This window comes from Pelodiscus sinensis, chromosome 6, assembly GCF_049634645.1.
Source record: "Pelodiscus sinensis isolate JC-2024 chromosome 6, ASM4963464v1, whole genome shotgun sequence".
Classification (NCBI taxonomy): Eukaryota; Metazoa; Chordata; order Testudines; family Trionychidae; genus Pelodiscus; species Pelodiscus sinensis.
The window spans coordinates 9,886,735-9,906,687 of NC_134716.1; the positions used below are offsets into that span (position 1 = coordinate 9,886,735).

Consider the following 19,953-nt stretch of genomic DNA (forward strand, 5'->3'; position numbering starts at 1 on the left):
AGAATTGGCAGCTGTCCTTTTTTTTACTGAAACACCTGGTTAAAAAGGGACCCAGGCAACTCTGGTTCTGATTGCTGACTGGGCCATTAAAAGTCTAGTTTGGTGGGGCCAGCAGGCTCCCGACAGCTCCGAGAAGTAGCGACGTTTTCCAGGCTCTGAGGTGCAGGGGCAGTCAGAACTGCACGATGCCCCCAACCTGTTCACTGGTTCTGCTGGCCAGGAACTGTGACCAGTGGGAGCTGCGGAGGCAGGGGTGTGCGGAAGCAGCACTCGCTTTGCAGAGCTGCCTGTCCACTCCTACGTCTAGGAGCTGAGGAATAAGTTGCTGCTTCCAGGAAGCCCCCAAGGTAATTGCCCCCCCACAGTAGTGCCTGCCTAGGTTAGTGATAGAAATGTAGCCGTGTTAGTCTGGGGTAGCTGAAGCAAAATGCAGGACAATGTAGCACTTTAAAGACTAACAAGATGGTTTATTAGATGATGAGCTTTCGTGGGCCAGACCCACTTCCTAGGTTAGTGCAGGGACTGGGGCAACCCCCCAGTGACCCAGGCCAATCCCTGGAGCGATGATGAGAGGTGTGAATTGTCACCCAGCTGTGTAATTGTGTGCATGTGCCAGTGTACTTGGTCAGTTTGCTGTTTCTTCGGGAAAAGCTGGGAGATGGGGCTGCTATTGCCTAGCGCTGCAGTTTGCTCTTAAGGCCCAGCCTCCAGCAGCTGCTCGCCCTAGGGGTGCAGCAAGCGAGCGCCGGGAAGGGCAGGGCTCCCCATTTCCTCTGATAACTCTTGTGCTGTGGGAACACGTGTGTGCGCCAAGAGCCGCCCTTCCCCCGCTGCTCTGCGCCCTGGGGAGTGGGCGGCAGGTGCACCAGCCCCCCAGAGACAACGAGGGGCCCCTCAGCAGCAGAGCCCAGGCCTGCGCAGGGAGGGGGCGCCTGCCCCGAGCACCCCGCCCGGGCAGGGCAGAGTCAGACGGGGGGCGGGTCTCCCAGCAGGCGGCAGGGCTCTGAGGGCGGGGGGAGGGGGTCAATTCACACTCTCCCGCCCTCTCCACCCCGCGTTCTAACCCGTTAGGCGGCGCTCGCGCTCGCCCCGCCCCCCTCCCGAGGCTCACGCAGCCAATCGGAGCCCAGCTCGGCTTCCCGCCCTGGCGCCCGGGAGAGCGCGCGAGACCAGCCGCGGCGGGGGGGAGGAGGCTGAAGGAGGCGGTGGCGGGAGCTGTGCGAGTCGCACGGGGAGGGGGCTGCAGTGTCTGAGGTGGGAGTTGCAGTGATGGGTGGGGGGGGGGGCTGCAGTGATACTGGCGCAGTGTAAGGGAGCTGCAGTGACATTGATGGGTGAGGGCTGCAGTGATAACGACAGGCAACAGGAGCTGCAGTGATGCTGACGTGGGGTAGGACAGTGGCCCCCGAGTGCCAGCTCTAGGCACCAGCAAACCAAGCACGTGCTTGGGGCGGCACATTGCCAGGGGCGGCATTCCAGAGAGCTCCGAACCCTTACCGCCCGACGCGGGCCTCCCTGTGGCAATGGGCGGGGCGGCGGAGCACGTGATGGGCCAGCAGCGAGCCACCCTCGGCAGGCAGCTACGTAGGGCAAGTCACGCTCGCAGCCCTGCCATGATTGGCTGAGGCGTCATGACATCATGGTTCCAGGGCTGCCTTCCCTCAGCACCAGGGAGAAAAGTGGCGCCCTCTAGTTAATGCAAGAGGGCGTCGCAGTGGGGCGGCCCCGGCAGGAGCGCTGGCCACGTGCCGCTCCAGTTGCCTTCCCAGCGCAGCTGCCGCTGCCCAACGGCAGCGGGGCAGGAAATGCCTGAGGGAGCCTCCCATCCATGAAGCAGACTCCGGCGCCTGGGGATAGTTCACTCTCCTCTGACTGGCACCAGCCAGTGTGGCCCGACGTGCAGGGGGGCGCACCATGGGCTTTGAGAACAGCAGTGGTGCCAGAGCACTACGGCTCTGGTGGGCGACCCGCTCTCCCCGGGCTGTGCAGGGCAGGCTGCACAGAGCGATCCGGGGCCGAGCAAGGGGCAGCCCAGGTCACCACAGCCAGGGACCACGCTGCGAGCCAGGTGCCTTTGGTCATCTCTCCGCCTGCCTTACGCTTACTAGTGATCCTTCCAGCCGGAGCGGGCACCCTTGGCCAAGGAGTTTGCAGGAGTGTGTGTATGGGGGGGGGGGAGCGTGCACATTGGCAAATGGGGGGCGACTCTCTCCCCCTTTTCTCTACCTCAGTGCTGGTCGAGAAAGGAGGGGAGAGCTGCAGCTTTGGTGGGGCTGGGCAGAAGGAAGGCCCTGCCGGGGCCAGGATGATTCAAGCAGAGGTGCCTAGGCTAGGGGGAGGGGAGAGCTACTTTGCAGCCCCATCTGGTTGGTCTGGTGGCGAGGAGCCGCTGGAGGGGGCCTCAGCTGCCCCGGCTCAGAGATTGGGGGTGGAGGCAGGGAGAGAGGTGTCCCTGGCCTTGCCCTATATGTTTCCCGACTGTGTCCGTGCGCATCCACAGGGGGACCCGTGCCACTTTCACCCCTCCCTCAGGGTGCTCCGACGTTTCTGCATGTGCTGGGGGGAGGGTACATGAAGGTTTGGCGGGGAGAGGGAAAGGAGATGGAGTTCGGTCAGTGGGGGGAAGTGGGAGAGGGAAGCGGACTGGGTCCAGTGGGAAAGGGGGGGATCAGGTATAGCTGGGAGGGAAGAAAGGACGCAGGGTGGATCAGGTGGGGGGCAGACTGTGTCCGGTCACTGAGGGGTCGAGTTTGCCGAGGAGAGGAGGTGGAAACTGGGTTCGGTGAGTGGGTGTGGGGAGTTGGAATGTGTGTGGACGGGGATGTGTGTGGAGGGGAGACGACGTAGGCTGGGTTTGGCTGGAGGGCATGGTGGGAGTCAAAGAGCTGCAAGGTGAAAGGGGTGCTTTCCTCCTCAGTGCCTGTCCTGCAGCAGTGGGCGGGGGGGGGGGGAATGTTTTTGCTTGGGGAGGTAAAAAACCTAGAGCTGGCCCTGCGCGCGGGGGACACGTGGCCCTGTCCCTGGATGTGCAGCACACGCTCGGCCCCGCCCCTGGGTGCCTGGCCTACGCACGGCCCCACCCCCAGGCACCCGGCAGCCCCGAAAGGATGGGGACCACTGGGGTAGGATTTGCAGTGATTGACACAGGGAGGAAGCTGCAGTGACACACAGTGAAAGGGGGCTGCAGTGACACAGGGTTGGCCTGAAGTAACAGTAGTGACGCTGACACAGAGTGATGTAGCTGCAATGACACCATGACAGGAAGAGGAGAGCTACAGTGGCACAAATAAGAAAGGGGAATAAATGAGTGTACAGCCTCTGCTGCAATGTCTGTTCCCACAAAAGGGAAAGATGCAGTGTTCTGGAGGTCACCGGTTTTGGGGTTGCTGTTTGAGTGAAAGGACATAGTAAAATTAAGACCCAAAGGTCTTATGCATGGCAGACTTAAGGCAGCATTCTTCTCAACTATACTCAATGTATAGTTTAAATTTACAATGAGATTTATTTAAATTGCAAATCTTTCAAGGTCAGGTTTTGATACACACATTCCTCTTATTCACAATTCCTGCATTCATTGTTTGAGGTTGAGAAAGGAGATTCTTGGGAATGGAATTTTAGATAACTATGTAAGACAGTTAACTAAAAAGGTATACGAATTACTTTTATATTTTTTAATTTTTGGTTCCTGTACAGGCTGTGACCATCCTCCACTTTTGGAGTTGTACACAGTCCCTGGCTTACAGTAATACAGTAATACTGTAATGTCTTGTCCAGGGGTCTCTCTTTCTGCCCCACGTCCCCCACAAACTAGATACAATTTTGTGGTGACCTTGAAGCTTTTTTTCAACGCCTCCGCCTCCGAGAATATTTCCAAACCACCAATGAACACCAATCTGACCTACCAGATCCCCCCTATCAACACAAAAGGAAGAATAATTCTATATGGACTCCCCCTGACGGTCGGAATTACAATCTGGATTTCTATATACAAAGCTTCCACAACAACGCACAGACTGACATTATTCGCAAACAACAACAAGTGACACACAATCTCAGCCATGCTGAACAACATGCCATCCAGAGTCTCAAAAACAACCTGGACATTATAATCAAACCAGCTGACAAAGGTGGTGCTGTTGTCATTATGAATAAGCCGACTATAACCAAGAGGCAACCAGACAACTCTCCAACACCACATTTTACAAACCTCTCTCCTCCGATCCTATCTCGGAATACCAAAAGAAATTACTCTGTCTCCTTAAAAGCCTCCCTACAGCTACTCGGGAACAAATCCACACAGAAACACCTTCTGACCCCCGACCAGGATTTTTCTATCTGCTTCCCAAGATCCATAAACCTGGACACCCCGGACGCCCCATCATCTCTGGTATTGTCACACTCACTACTGGTCTATCCAGCTATGTAGATTCTCTCCTCAAACCCTATGCAACCAACACCCCCAGCTATCTCCGAGACACTACTGACTTCCTAAGGAAACTACAAAATATCAATAACCTCCCCAATAACACCATCCTTGCCACCATGGATGTAGAAGCACTATACACCAAAATCCCACATGAAGACGGATTACAAGCTATTAGAAACACTATCCCAGAGGACACCACTGCCAACCTGATAGCAGACCTATGTAACTTCGTTCTCACCCACAATTATTTCCAGTTTGAGAACAACTTATACCTCCAGATCAGCGGCACAGCCATGGGTACACGCATGGCCCCACAGTATGCTAATATCTTCATGGCTGACCTAGTACAACGTTTCCTCAACTCCCGTCCCCTTTTACTCCTTCTCTACTTACGCTACATCGATGACATCTTTATGATCTGGACGCATGGCCAAGAAACACTGGAGACATTCCACAGAGATTTCAAGAACCTACACCCCACCATTAACCTCAGCCTGGACCATTCCACACGAGAGATCCGTTTCCTGGACACCACCGTACAAATCAACAATGGAAAATTAGACACCACCCTCTACAGAAAACCCACTGACTCATACAGTTACCTACATGCTTCCAGCTCCCATCCAGCACACACCATACGATCCATCATCTATAGCCAAGCCCTTCGATACAACCGCATCTGCTCTAATCCCACTGATTAGAGACCAGAAACTTCAGGATCTCTACTAAGCATTTATAAACCTCAACTACCCACCCGGAGAAATAAAAAAGCAAATTGAAAGAGCCAAACGAATACCTAGAAACCATCTACTACAAGACAGACCCAAGAAAACTAACAGTAGAACACCACTTGTCATCACCTACAGCTCCCAACTTAAACCTGTCCAACACATTATCAATAAATTACAGCCTATACTGGAACAGGACACCAAACTCCAAGAAGCTCTGGGAGACAGACCCATAGTCTCCTATAGACAACCACCTAACCTCAAGATGATTCTTACCAACAACCACAGGACATACCACACTAATACCAACCCTGGTACTTTCCCTTGCAACAAACCCTGTTGCCAGCTTTGACCACATATTCACTCTGCTGACACCATTATTGGGCCTAACCAAGTGAGTTATAAGATCAAGAATACATATTCCTGCGCCTCCAGAAATATAATCTATGCTATCATGTGCCAAAAGTGTCCACCTGCTATGTACATTGGACAAACGTCTCAGACACTTCGCCAAAGAATCAATGCCCACAAAACAGACATTAGACAGGATCACAAAGAAAAAACAGTTGCTTGCCATTTCAACCAGAAAGGATACTGTCTCAATGACCTACTCACCTGCATCCTACTTCAGAAGACATTCAAATCTGCACTTGAAAGAGAATCCTCTGAACTGGCATTCATGCTAAAATTCGACACTCTCTGCAGGGGGCTGAGCAAAGACTCCAGCTATCTTACCCATTACAAAGATAGCTTCCCCAATTATCACCTCTAATACTATTAACTCACAGACATCTACCCTTCCCCACCTCTAATATCATTAACTCACAGGCATTCACCTTCCTTTCCCCCGCCCCCTGCATCCCCTTTCTGTTCTGAAATGTGATTTGTCCTTTTCATATGTGTTCATTTTTTTAATTGTATCCTTTGGTATATATGGCTGTGATTATTTTCTTCCACTATTTGATCTGAGGAAGTGGGTCTGGCCCACGAAAGCTCATCGTCTAATAAACCATCTTGTTAGTCTTTAAAGTGCTACATAGTCCTGTATTTTGTTTCAGTAATACATAAAGCATTTATAAATTTAGTACATGATCCCCAACGATGTTTCATGGGTTACAGTATGTGTTACATAAGAACAGCCATACCGGGTCAAAAAGGGTCCATCTAGCCCTTTATTCTTTACTATAGTTTCAACTAATTTGCCCAGTACTGTACTGAAATTAGACTTACTGGTCTGTAATTGCCAGGATCACCTCTAGAACCCTTTTAAATATTGGTGTCACGTTAGCTATCTTCCAATCATTAGATACAGAATCTGTTTTAAAGGATAGGTTACAAACCACAGTCAGTAGTTTTGCAATTTCACATTTGAGTTCTTGGGGGAATGCCATCTGTTCCCAGTGACTTGTTATTGTTAAGTTTATCAATTTGTTCCAAAACCTCTTCTAATGACATCTCAATCTGGGACAAATCCTTAGATTTGTCACCTAAAAAGAATGGTTCAGGTTTGGAAATCTCCCAAATATCCTCAACTATGAAGACTGAAGCAAAGAATTCATTTAGCTTCTCCGCTATGACTTTATCATCTTTGTGTGCTCCTTTAGCATCTCGATTGTCCAACGGCCCCACTGGTTGTTTAGCTAGCTTCCTGCTTCTGATGTACTTAAAAAAAACATTTTACTATTACTTCTTCAGTTATAGAGCTTCAGAAAACAACTTCCTGTTCTTGTATGCCTTGATGGTCAATGAAATACTTTAAAGAGCTACATTGTTAAATATCACCATTGACATTAGAATTATCATCTTTTGAAATTAACTAGACAGTTTAAACCTTAAAATATTATTCAGGTTATCTACAGCAGTGTTTCTGAAAGTGTTCCATAGGAATACTTAGAGAAACACTTTAACTGGCTACCCTGGTGTGTTTACTTACCAGCGCCACGGCCACGGAGCCTCGCGGCTCCTATTGGCTCCGTTTCATCCTTTGTAGCCAAGGAGAGCTGTGGGAAGCGGTGTGGGCCGGGCCATTGCTTCCCGCTGCTCCGCTTGGCTTCAAAGAGCAAGACAGAGCCAATGGGAGCCGTGAGGGTCTGTGGCTGCAGCACCGGTAAGCAAACACACTGGGGCGGCCAGTTAATGTGTTTTTATAAGTGTTCCCACAGAACACTTTCAGAAACAACGCTCTGCAGTGCCAGGAAGACACCTCTACCTTACTTGCTTCATGTTTTAAGAGGTAACTCTTGAAACCATAACAGGTAGAGCTTTATTCTAAAAAAAATAAAAAAGCTGAGACGAGAACAATTTAGTGTCTCCCCCCCACCCAGGTTGCTTGGCAGCCCCAATGAGGAGGTACCCCAGAGTTTGTAAAACACTATTCTAATAAAAATGTCTGCTATAGCATATACACGTGCATGCAGAAGGAAAGAGGTTAATCTACTGAACTGGGGTAACAGCATTTCTGTTTAAAGGTTTTGTGTGCTACAAAACATTTTTGAATAATTTATATTTTATATGTCTTTCAGACAAGTGAAGTTTTTAATACATCACCAAACAAGGAAGATAATGTTTGCAGCTCTTAAATATCATGCAGTAGACTATTTATATGAGGTATGGTTTACTGTTGCACTTCCCTTGCTCTGTAGGAAACGTAATGGGAATAATTACACACAGTGTTCAATATACATTTTTTAAATCACATGAAGCAACTAATTATGTAAGGATTCTGCTTAAATTATCTCTTTTTACGGCACTGTTGCTGGAAACAAGACCTTATTTCTCTCCCTGGTATATTATAGTGAAGTAATTGATGGTATTTTACTATAAAATCCAAGCATAATCATTCCAAAACTGAACAGAATCCACTTTTTGATGGTCTGCTGCACTTATGATATTGTTTTAGAGCTAGTTTCCTGATCATTGCTCATTTTGGAGAGCATCCTGAATTTTTAAAGCATAAAACTTTTTTTTCTGAGAAGGAATCCAGTTTTCTTTCCATTTTAATAGGCAGTATAAGAGTGTTTCCAGACTATATTATCCTCTTTTGATACTTTAATAGCAGGAAAGGTATTAATTTTTGTATAATGTTTTCAATAAAATTGAGTCCCATGGAACATTTGTTGCCATAATTCTTTCTACAAGTAGCATATTAGTTTTGTAGTTTATCAGTTATAACATAGAAACATTATGAAGTCTTGTTTTCCTTCCTCTCTTCAGTTGTGAAATATTATTGAATGTGTTGCTTATGAAGCACTTAGTCCCACTGTAAATTAGTTTTGTTAATTAGTTAAACTTTCTAGACACAATATGCCAAATCATAAACCTACCCACCCATTGAGTGCTGCTAAAATGAGAGCAATTCTAAAGTGTGAGTGGTGGGAAAGTCCCTAATACTTAATGCCTCTAAGACCTTGTCTACATTATGTGATGGGTTGACACTGCAGCAATCGATCCATTGGCAGTCAATTTTATCGTGTCTGCTAAGACTAGGGGTGGGCAATAAGAATGAGACAGTTCACCAGGGTTAGCTTTTGCGAGCTGCTGCCACTTTATTTACCAACATCTCCTCAGGGATGGGTGCTTGCAGCTCTCATTGGCCGCAGAACAACCATTCCCAACCAATGGGAACTGGTGGAAGTGGTACGGACTGGGACACTGCTTCTTGCAGCTCCCATTGGCCAGAAATGGTGATTCACAGCCAATGGGAGCTGTGGGGACAGAGATGCAGATAAAGTGGCAGCAGCCCGCTAGTGGCTAACCCTGGCGAACTGCATCCAGCCCATGAACTGGTTATTGTCCACCACTGGCTTAGACGCAATAAATCGATTTCCAAGTGCTCTCCCATTCCACCAGGATGAGAAGAGTAGCTGGAGTCAACAGGAGAGCATCCCTCTCCATCCTTAATGCATGGAAGACATGTATGAAGGTTAGCTTCAGCTATGCTATTACAAGTTTTTCTCCTGCTCATCACTCCAAACTGCTATTACAGAATCTCTTCCTTACTCTTCTCCCTCCCCTCCATGCTCCTCATATCGTCCTTTCCGCCAACCCCCATTAAATTTGTGCTTTCCTTCGTGGGTTTCTGTGGCACCATGTTTGAGAAGAAACTATTAAATCTGGTGCTAAATAAAGAGTTACTGAGGATGCCATGCTGAACATTAAGTGTTAGAATATTTTCAGAGGATTTTAAGTTATTAGTAGCATGTCTAAAAGACGTTTCAAATGGTGTCTATATAAATACAGTTTATTTAAATGCTTACTCTGCTTTCCTTTGTTATTTTGGATTAAAATAATAGGATTTGTTGGAGAATTTTGTGACCTTGTGCTGACATATTTGAACTAGCATTTACAGCAGACAGAATAGGAGTAATTTTCTATTGCCTCTAACCAACTTCCACATGTGCACACACTATATAATTCAGTGACTATATACAAGTATTGATATACTCATGGATAATTGTACATGTAATGCACAGCTGCAAGTAGGTGTAAATGTAGTTTTGTAGGTATGCAAGCAGAGATCAAGGGCTAAAAATCTGGTTCCATAAAATTGAGATTCTTTGTAGGTTTCCAGTTGTTCCATCATTACTCACAATATGTACCGTATTTTCCGGCGTATAAGGCTACTGGGCGTATAAGACAACCCCCTAATTTTTTAGTTAAAAGATAGGGTTTCGTCTTATACCCCAGCGCCCCTCCGCCTCTCCGGCTTTGCTCCCGGTGTCCCATGTCTGCTGGAGACGGTCCCCAGCAGACCAGGGACACCGGGAGCAAAGCCTCTGAGGACGCCCCGGCAGCGGGACAGCCCAGGCGCGCCTGGGATGCCCCGCCGCCGGAGCCCCTCCGCGGCTTTGCAAAGCCTCGGGGGAAGCCGGCGGCGGGGCAGCCCAGGCTTCCCCCGAGGCTTTGCAAAGCCGCAAAGCTGTATACCCGGCGTATAAGATGACCCCTGATTTTTGGGGGATGTTTTTTAACATCAAAAGTCGTCTTATACGCCGGAATATACGGTAGCACCTTAATCCAGTTGAAACCAATAGGACTGCTTTAAGAGGAAAGTTCTGTTCAGCAGGAGTAAGGATAGAACAATCTAGCTGATAATTATATATTACTGTTTTTCTTGAGCAGAATGTGGCGAGACAGAAGTTTTCTATTGATCGGTTATCATTTCATGTTCCTCCCTGTTTACATCGAGATGAAAATTATCATCATACTGGAATCATTGCTGATGATAAGTATAGGAGGCCATGGACAAGAGGTATTATATCTATATTTATAGATATATGTATTGGAGATTTGTGTGTTTGTCTGTCTGCGAGTCCATTGGTTCAAGAACTCGTAAACGGTAACAGCTAGGACCACCAAATTTGGTATGCAGATTCCTCTTCTCTTACCTTAAATCAAAGTCAGGATTTGGTTGTGCTAGGAAAATGGGATGTGCCTGGAATTTGATTATTTTCCATAACATGGAAAAAGAGGGAGCAGATTGGAGTGACCCTACATTGTGGAGTGACCACTGGGGACAGCAAGTGTGGGGCACAGCTATATTGGGGGCAGGAAGGGAGTGGACAGCTGAGGACTAGCCACTGGCCCAGGTAAGTGAACCTTTTGGCCCAAACCACTCTCCCTTGCGCATGGCCCCAGCACCACGCCCCAGGAGCACTACCAGGGATGGGCAGCGCAGCCTGGGCACCCCCTTCTGCAGGAGCCGCAGACCACCCCCTCTTAATACCACTGAGCCACCCAGTGTGGTCATGCTAAGCTGGCCTGTGTGCGCCCTTCCACCCACTACTTGATTTGCAATAGCGATGTGCCTAATCTATATCCCTCTGTCGGCAGAGGGGTGTAGTTTAGACACACCCTAAGAGTCAGGTACGAAGGAGACACAGATTTTTCTGGAAAGGAGAGTAGTGATAGAAGATTGCTGAAAAGTTTTATGGAGAGATTTGAAGGCTAATACAGAGGTTTGGTACACGAAAAAGAGAATATTTTAAGCACAGAGGTAGATAATATGAAAACATTTATAATTTCTTATTTATTTCAAGTTAACTTTCTCTCACAATCTCTGAAGGGAGATTGAGAACATTGCTTCTTCTGAAGGAGCCTGGCTTACTTGTAAAAGTTAAACTAATTTTAACATGACTTTTCTCTCAACTATTTGTATTTGTTTTACTGTTCTAGTTTCAGTTGTTTCAACACAAAAAATGATGGCTATTTCAATTATGGATCAATGGAAGCAAAGTTTATATGTGGAAGATTTCCTGGAGAAGTTAGTACCTTTTATTTACAATCAAAAATAATTTTCTTGATGTTTATCTGAATAATGCCTGAATCATAAATTAATAATAATAATAATAATAAGAGCATAGAAAGGCTTTGTTGTTAGTAGTACAGAATATATGTGGTTTAATTAACAAAGTTCTTGCAGTTTATTTTTATTTACCTGAGATTTTAGCTAAATGTTGCACTGCATTTACATGGAACATTTTTTGCTTACTATTTAACTAGAAAAAATAGTGGAATAATGTGCTATAAAGTCTGTATTCAGCTAAGCTTTTGAAATCTCTTCATGACCTTAAAAGGGAAGAGTCAGGGTTTTGAATTTTTTTAAAAGCAGTTACAGCCCAGAAAACTGGAATGAACCTATTCAGAAAAAAACAATTTGTAAATCTTTAAAAATATGTCCGGGGGTGGTGGTAGAGCTAAACTTGCATTTTAGAGATATGTACCAGAAATATGCTACTAGTCAAGAAATAGCAATAAAAATGTCTGGCATGGCAACACAGATGTGAAAAACATGTTTTTTTGTAAAAAGGAGTTCCTTTATTGTTTCCATAGGATTTGAAAGGAAAAGTGTGTTTTGCAAAAAACAGATAAATGGTGCCTGGTTCTGCTCTCACAGCATTGTAAATTTGAAATAACTCCATGGAAGCCCGTAAAGTTACACCAGTGAAGAATGGTTTAAGTGAGACCAGAATCAATTTGAACAGTTAAAATCTGGCAGAGTTACAATATAATGGGAAATATCAGGCAACCTTAGCTCGCTAATCATATCACTTATAATAAGGGGTCCCAGTAAACTTAAAATCACAGTTCTGCCTGATTATGACATACTGACTATTATTATGAGTACAGGCGACATGTACAATTTGCTCTGAGATCAATCCAAGAGTGGTTGATTTAGCAGGTCTAGTGAAGACCTGCCAAACTGACCGCAGAGCACTCTGTAGTCAACTACTCTACTCTACCCCTGATGAGAAGGGAAAGGTAAGTCAACAGAAGAGTTTCTCCTGTTGGCTCACCACTATGTAACCCCCACAGTAACTCAATCTAAGGTACATCAACTCCAGCTATGTTATTCATGTAGCTGGTGTTGCATATCTTAGGTCGACTTTCTGCGGTAGTGTACACATAGGCTAAGAGTCATTAGAGGAGAAGTATTTCTCAGTTTTTCAGTTTTACTTTGGGAACTTGAGAACGATTTGTATATAGTAAGCTTCCCTTTTTCCTCTGTATAGCTAGTGTGGCAAAGCCCTGGCCGTGCCCTGAGGGTCTTGCGCTTCTGGGGGATAGTGTTTGCCTTGGAGGCTGGCTGTGACCTTCCACACAAGCCTCTTCTTTTCTAAAGGCAAGGGTCATAGCCTACTGGCCCACACTCACCACAGGGTAGTCCACGGTTTGCAGTGAAAACCCCTCCATAGTCCTGTTCTCCTCTCTCAGGGGGAGACTCTGTAGTGACTTAGAGAGGGTTGGAAGAAACGTGAGCCTGCCCACTACTCCAGGTTCTGGCCAAGGGACCCTAAGGCATCTGCAACAGAGAAGGTTTCTTCTGCTCCCAGTCGGGCAACTTCTTCCTTTGACCACTTCCCCAAATTATCCCTCCCAGTACCTTTCCTCTGGTACCTGAGTAAGTCCATCCTGCTCCTCCACAGCACTCTTCCTTGCTTGCAGTTCTCAGCTCTCACTCAGTACTCTTCACTGTCAGATCTTGGGCTTCCCACCTCTCTGCAGGGAGGCCTTAACAAGCCCCAGAAGGCCTTAATGGGTTACAGGTGCTCTGATAAGCATGCTGCTCCCAGTAAGCTTTTAGTTGGCCCTCGGAGCCTGCCTGATTATGCTGCACTAGGCTCAGCCCTGTTTATTCAGGGAAGAGAAAACTGTCTACCCAGAGCCCAGCATACCTGCCCTCCATTAGAATGCGGCAGCTCTCCATTGTTTAGAGTCTTTTGCAAAGTAACAGGAGAAAGAAAAACAAATACAAACATCGGAAAATGTGCCTGTAAAGCCACAAAAAATTGGTAGAAGAACATAGGAGCAGATGTAATACTTGAATTTACTTTAAATTAAGTCACTGGGAGTTTTTCTTTGTGAGGATTTCGGAGCTGGTATATAATTATTTAGCCAGAATGTTGTTTTCAATGCATATTTATTTATTCAGGACTTGGTACTGTATTGCTTTCTGCAACATTTAATTATTATTTATAGTTTTCACTTAGTGCATTTGTACCAATGTCTGGAAGTAGTTTAAAAAGGCTTATTGAATCATCTACTATATGAATAGATGTAGAATAAGAGAATATACACTCATGCTGCTCTGTAAAGTACCTTCAACTAAAATGCCTTGGGGACAATAGGCATGTTTTGAAGCTTTGGTGGCATATGTTAATTTGGTTTCTAAATCATAATACAGTTATCTTGGACAACTGTAGGTAACTGTATTATGACAAACCAGAGAAATGGTCTGAAATAATAGAATGAAATTCAATAAGGATAAATGCAAAGTACTCCATTTAGGAAGGACCAGGCACTTGCACACATACAAAATGGGAAATTACTGCATAGGAAGTTGTAGTGCAAAAAAGGTTTTGGGTCTAATACTGGATTAGAAGCAAAATATGAGTAAACAGTGCAATGCTGTTGCAAAAACAACAAACATCCTTCTGGGACATATTAGCAGAAGAAATTCCACTCTTCTTTGCTCAGATTAGGCCTCAACTGAAGTCTTGTGTCCAGTTCTGAGCATCACATTTTAGGAAAGTTATGGACAATTTGGAGAATGTCTAGAGAACAATGACTAAAGATATCGAAAATATGACCTATGAGGGAAGATTGAAAAAATGGGGTATGTTTAGTCTGGAGAATAAAAGCAGCTGTACTCGATAATAGTTTAAAGTTTCCTGTTCCAAACAGTTGTTGCAGAGAGGAAGGAGAAAAATTGTTCGTTAACCTTGGAGGATAAGACAAGAAGCAATGGGCTTAAATTGCAACCATGGTGGTTTAGGCAGGACATTAGAGAAAAAATCCTGTCAGAGAGGTTAAGCACTGAAAAAATTGCCTGAGGAGGCTGTGGAATATCTGTCACTGGAGGTTTCTAAGAGCAGATTTGATGTCACCTGTCAGGGATAGTCTAGATCAGTGTTTCTCAACCTTTTTTTTCTATAAAGTATCCCTTAAAATATTATAAGTACCCCCAGTATCTATAGTTTTCAGACACACCACAATTTTTTCTACCATTTCAACACATTTGTTTAAACAAGTTAATCGCAGCTGGACAGGCGATGAAATTTTTGGGTGTAAAAAGTATAAAAATAATAAAGTGCTGTAAAACTTAAAACAAAAATTCAGATTTCTCCAAATTTCAGTAGTGCTGATGTACCCCCTAGACTTCTTTCGAGTACCCTATTACTTCTCAAGGTTCATTCCAGTCTTACTATTCTATGATTCTGTGATTCACCCCTTCAGAAGCCTTACTAATTATGACCAAAGAGTTTAAAATTGTAAGATCCTAGAATGAGTAAGCAATTGTATGTACTATCAGTTGTTTTTTGCTATGGCATTCCAAGAATTGAATGACAAGCTAATTGAGGATAACTGTATTCCTGCCTAAACTTCTGCAATTTGATAGGTGGCTCATGTCAGTTCAAAAGTGAGCTAAGTGGAAACATAAATTAGGAAATGAATTTATTTATTGATATCTCATTTATAGGTAATAAAAATATGCCTAATTGGTATCGTTATTGGTTAAGAATTTTTATATAATTTTAACATCGGCATGAAACCATGATAGATGCTTCTCTGGTTTATACTCTGTATTTTTGGCAGATATACAGGCAGTCCCCGGGTTACGTACGAGATAGGGACTGTAGGTTTGTTCTTAAGTTGAATCTGTATGTAAGTCAGAACTGGCATCCAGATTCAGCCGCTGCTGAAACTGATCAGTTTCAACAGCGGCTGAATCTGGACACCAGTTCTGACTTACATACAGATTCAACTTAAGAACCCCAGGCGTCCCGAAGTCAGCTGCTGCTGAAACTTATCAGCAGCTGATTCCAGGAAGCCCGGGGCAGAGCAACTCTGCCTCGGGCTTCCTGTAGTCAGCCGCTGGTCAGTTTCAGCAGCAGCTAACTTGGGGACGCCTGGGGCAGAGCAGCTCGGGTGCTGCTGGGTTGGTCCAGTAGCGCGGCTGCTCCTCGGACCAACCCAGCAGCACCCCAGCTGCTCTGCCTCAGGCGTCCTGATTCAGCCACTGCTGAAACTGATCAGCAGCTGAATCAGGACTCCTGGGGCAGAGCAGCTGGGGTGCTGCCGGGTTGGTCCAGTAGCGCCAAGGAGCGGTGCTGCGGGACCAACCGGCAGCGCCCCACCTGCTCTACCACAGGTCCCGGGCTTTGCTCCACGTCTCCCTGGTCTGCTGGGGGGGCACTAGCTGTGTCCCCCCCCCAGCAGACCAGGGAGACGCTGATCAAAGCGGCGGAGGACCCGGGCCGGACCCGCGGCCGCTTCCAGATCAGCTGGAAGCAGCCACGGGTCCGGCCGGGTCCTCCGCCGCTTTGCTCCCCGTCTCCCTGGTCTGCTGGCTCCCCCAGCAGACCAGGGAGATGGGGAGCAGCTTTTCTCGCTCCGGAGGAGGTGGGCGGTGGGACCAGGCGTCCCGCCACTCCAGTCCTCCGGGGCGAGAAAAATCCCCGTTCGTAACTGCGGATCCAACATAAGTCGGATCCGCGTAACTCGGGGACTGCCTGTATATATAATGTTAGGCATCAGGGTAGATACGATTTACAGTACTTCGTAAAGGCTGACCTTTTTTTCTTTTTGCCTCATAGTTAATTTAAGAGAGTGTGCTGGATTGGTGCTGACACCATTGCTGATAAGCCAACAGTTTACTTAGAGATGCAAGTAAATTTAAGTTGAGACATACAGTATCAAAAATAGGAAAGGACCAGGTGAGGGCAACAAAAATAAGAGGCATGGTGTGGAAAAATCTTCCTTTTTGAGGTGATACTTCTAAATGCCTAAATCTCATTTCCAAATGAGATTTAGGCTCTTAATCAATTTCGCATTATAATGCTAGGCTCAGCAATGCCAAAATACCTTTAAAAATCTGGGCCTAGCTGATTAAAATGGCTAAGTTCCTGTTTCAAAAGGGTCGATAGCACTTAGGACTTGAAGTTTTATTGAAAGTCATAGGCTCATAAATGATCTGGAGAAAAGGGTAAACATTGAGGTGGTAAAATTTGCAGATGATACTAAACTGCTCCAGAAAGTGAAGTCCAAAACAGCTTCAAATGGATCTCACAAAACTAGGTGACTGGGCAGCAAAATGGCAAATTAATTTTAATGTTGATAAATGCAAAGTAATGCATATTGGAAAACATAATCCCAACTATACATACAAAATGATGGGGACTAAATTAGCTATTGCTACTCAAAAGAGCGATCTTGGCATCATTGTGGATAGTTCTCTGAAAACATCCATTAAATGTGTGGCAGCAGTCAAAAAAGTGAACAGAATGTTAGGAAGAATTTAAAAAGGGACCAAGAATAAGACAGAGAATCTTATTGCCTCTATATGAATCCAGGGCACGCCCACATCTTGAATACTATGTGCAGATGTGGTCACCTCATCTCAAAAAAGATATCTTGGCATTGGAAAAAGTGCAGAAAAGAGCAACAAAATTAGGGGTTTGGAACAGCTGCCCTATGACAAGAGATTAAAAAGACTGGGACCTTTCAGTTTAGAAAAGAGGAGACTAAAAGTAGTCCTGGTCTGAGAAGTAAAGCGCTGACATGGATTAGAAACTGCTTAAAATACAGAAACCAAGGACCAGGAATTCATGATGAATTTTCAGCTTGGCAAAGGTTAACATTGGGTAACTAAAGGTGGAGCCCTGCGTGGATATACAATTAGTGTCTGATCTGCAAAAATGATCTGTGGATATCTGCATACACATCCATGGATATGGATACCCATGGATATAAAACAGGATTCTAGATTCAGAATTTGTATTCACTTCTCTAGCAACAAAAATGAGCCATGGATATTTGCATATATATCCACAAATGCAGATACCCATAGACATAAAGCAAATATCCATGGATTTGCAGGGCTGTACCTAAAGGCTGTCCTAGAATTGGTGTTATTTAATATGTTTACTAATGGTATGTGATTAAATAGAGATATGAGTAAACTCACAAATAGCATCAAGTTATTTCAAATTGTCAATTAAAGACTGCTGTGAGGAAATTCTAGAAACCCCAGGAAATTAAGATGAAGGGGAAGCACGTCAGATACAATTTTATGTTGACAAATGCAAAGTAATGCATATTATAAGAAATAATTGAAATTACCCATTCATATTACTAGGGTTCTTACCTGTAGCTACTTAGGAAAGAGACTTGGGCATCAGTATGAACAGCTCAGTGAAAATCTGTGCTCAGAGTGCTGTACAGAGCAAACAAAATATTATTGTTAGTAAGGATTGGGATGGAAGCTAATACTAAAATGTTCTGATGCCTTTATGTAAGTGGTAGACCTACTTCAGGGATACTGTGTTTGGTCCTGGGCTAGGTTAACACTAAGGTAGTATAGTCCTGAATTTAAGCAACAGTATCCTATTTTACTGCGTTATTGTGCTTGGTTTTATTATAGTTCAGCACTGTAAATTGTCAAATTATACCACAATTTTATACTGATATGTTCCCACCCACTCTAATCCAGAGAGCAGTGACTGGTTATTCAGCATCTTTACTTATAGGTGGGTCATTGCCTATTACTAAGGTTGCTCGTAGGGTTTAAAATTATAAGACCCTGATACCAATTGCTTATAACTTTGCCGAACTTGGCCTCTAGAGTTGAAATTTTCCCTGCTAGATATCTGCCTGAAGAATCTTTTTATAAAGTTTCAGTTAAAATGGTTCAGCCATTTCTTTGGACAAGGTTGGAAAAATAAGTTGTTTTGCAGTGTTAAAAAAATTCATGTGATCTTTTCTTTGAGAAACTATAGTACTTTGGCATGTGGTACCCTTTGTATTAGGAATCCACCTTTTCCTGTTCCCAGAAATATCTGCTTAAATTTGAAAAAGTTACAAGCATTTGAAAAATCTGTTTTTACATGTTCAGTAGTCTGAAACTTCTTTTAGTTGTGTAGCTAAAATCTCTGAAAAGTCTATCCTCACTGACCATGTTCCAGCCCATCACAGGTCCTATATGTGATGGAGGCCATGTCTATAGTAGCAAGCTCACTGATGCATCAGTGCTCTTCTAAGATCACTTGTGTAGCTGTTGTATGATGATGAGAGAGAAGCTCTCTCCTCAGCATAGCGCTGTGCACACTACGTCTTGTATGGCAAACTTATGTCATTCAAGGGACAAACTACAAACAAAAAATCACCTCAAATATTTTAAATAGAGAGGCGGGGTAAAAATACTTTAAATAAATAAATAAATGATAGTGTAAACATGGTCTGAATCACATACACCATTCTTACAGACTGACTGAGCATGCCCAGGGCTACAGAGGTGAAGGTGAGCATAATGGTCCCTTCTGACCTTAAAGTCTATGAGTCTATGAAGGTGTACATTCTCCATAATTGCTGCCCTCAGCTGCTCTGGGCCAAGGAGTTGTTGAGCATCAGAATAGAGAGCAGGGAGCCTCTCTCTCTTGTATGAACAATTGGCATGAGGAAGATACCTGATGCAAATTAGGGATGTATAATCCTGTTTAACCAGTTAACCGGTTAAACATTATATTTAATTTGTTAATTGCTTAACCAGGATCCTGCGAACAGATTAGAGTGCTCAGCATTTTGTAGGAATAAACCTGAAGTGGTGTTCTAATCTAATAAATAGCGCTTAAAGGTGTGATTAGAGGATTATGATTAGAGGATAAGGAAACTCAAAATAAATAGGAGAACGGAAAGGGGGTAAGAAAAGAAAGATGTTTTGTCGCCCACCCCCCTACCTTTATGCATAAAGTATCAGGAGAAAGGATGTTAAACCTGAGTAGATAAAGATCAAAGTCAGTGGATGGATAAGGCAGGAAGGATACCATTCAGAAAGTAGTTAGCACCTTCATTGATAAATGTTCCACCACCCCATATCTTCACTAAGTCCATAATTAATTGAATTGAATTTGCATATGTATTGTAATTCCAAGCTTTCCCTGTGGATTTTGCCTGAGGAACTGGCCTGTGACAAGACTGCCACCTTCAGATCTGTGAGATTATGGTTAGGGAAACAGAAATGTTCTGCCACTGGCTTCTGAGTATTTTCTTTACGTATATCCGATTTGTGTCCATTGATTCTTTCACGTACAGAACGTCCAGTTTGACCAATATATATAGTAGAGGCGCACTGTTGGCGTTTGAGGTGTGTCTATTTTTTCCTTCTGTCCCCTTTTTCCTTCTCCCTCCTCCCCACACTTCCCTTATTCATCCTTGGATCTAGACTTATTATACTCTGGTCCTCTGAAAAAGTGGGTTTTGCCCATGAAAGCTCATGATGCCATCTACATGTTTTGTTAGTCT

At 44.7% G+C, this 19,953-nt stretch overlaps 1 protein-coding gene across 1 annotated transcript in view; it reads left to right on the forward strand.

Moving 5' to 3' along the window:
* The first annotated feature begins 1,168 nt into the window (after positions 1-1,168).
* Positions 1,169-19,953, forward strand: part of SHOC1 (shortage in chiasmata 1) — a 109,089-nt gene continuing 90,304 nt past the window's right edge. The window contains exons 1-4 of the mRNA XM_075931425.1: positions 1,169-1,254; positions 7,677-7,761; positions 10,276-10,405; positions 11,329-11,416. Of these exons, the coding sequence (XP_075787540.1) occupies positions 7,717-7,761; positions 10,276-10,405; positions 11,329-11,416 (263 nt within the window). The 5' untranslated portion in view covers positions 1,169-1,254; positions 7,677-7,716. The remainder of the gene's footprint in view (positions 1,255-7,676; positions 7,762-10,275; positions 10,406-11,328; positions 11,417-19,953) is intronic.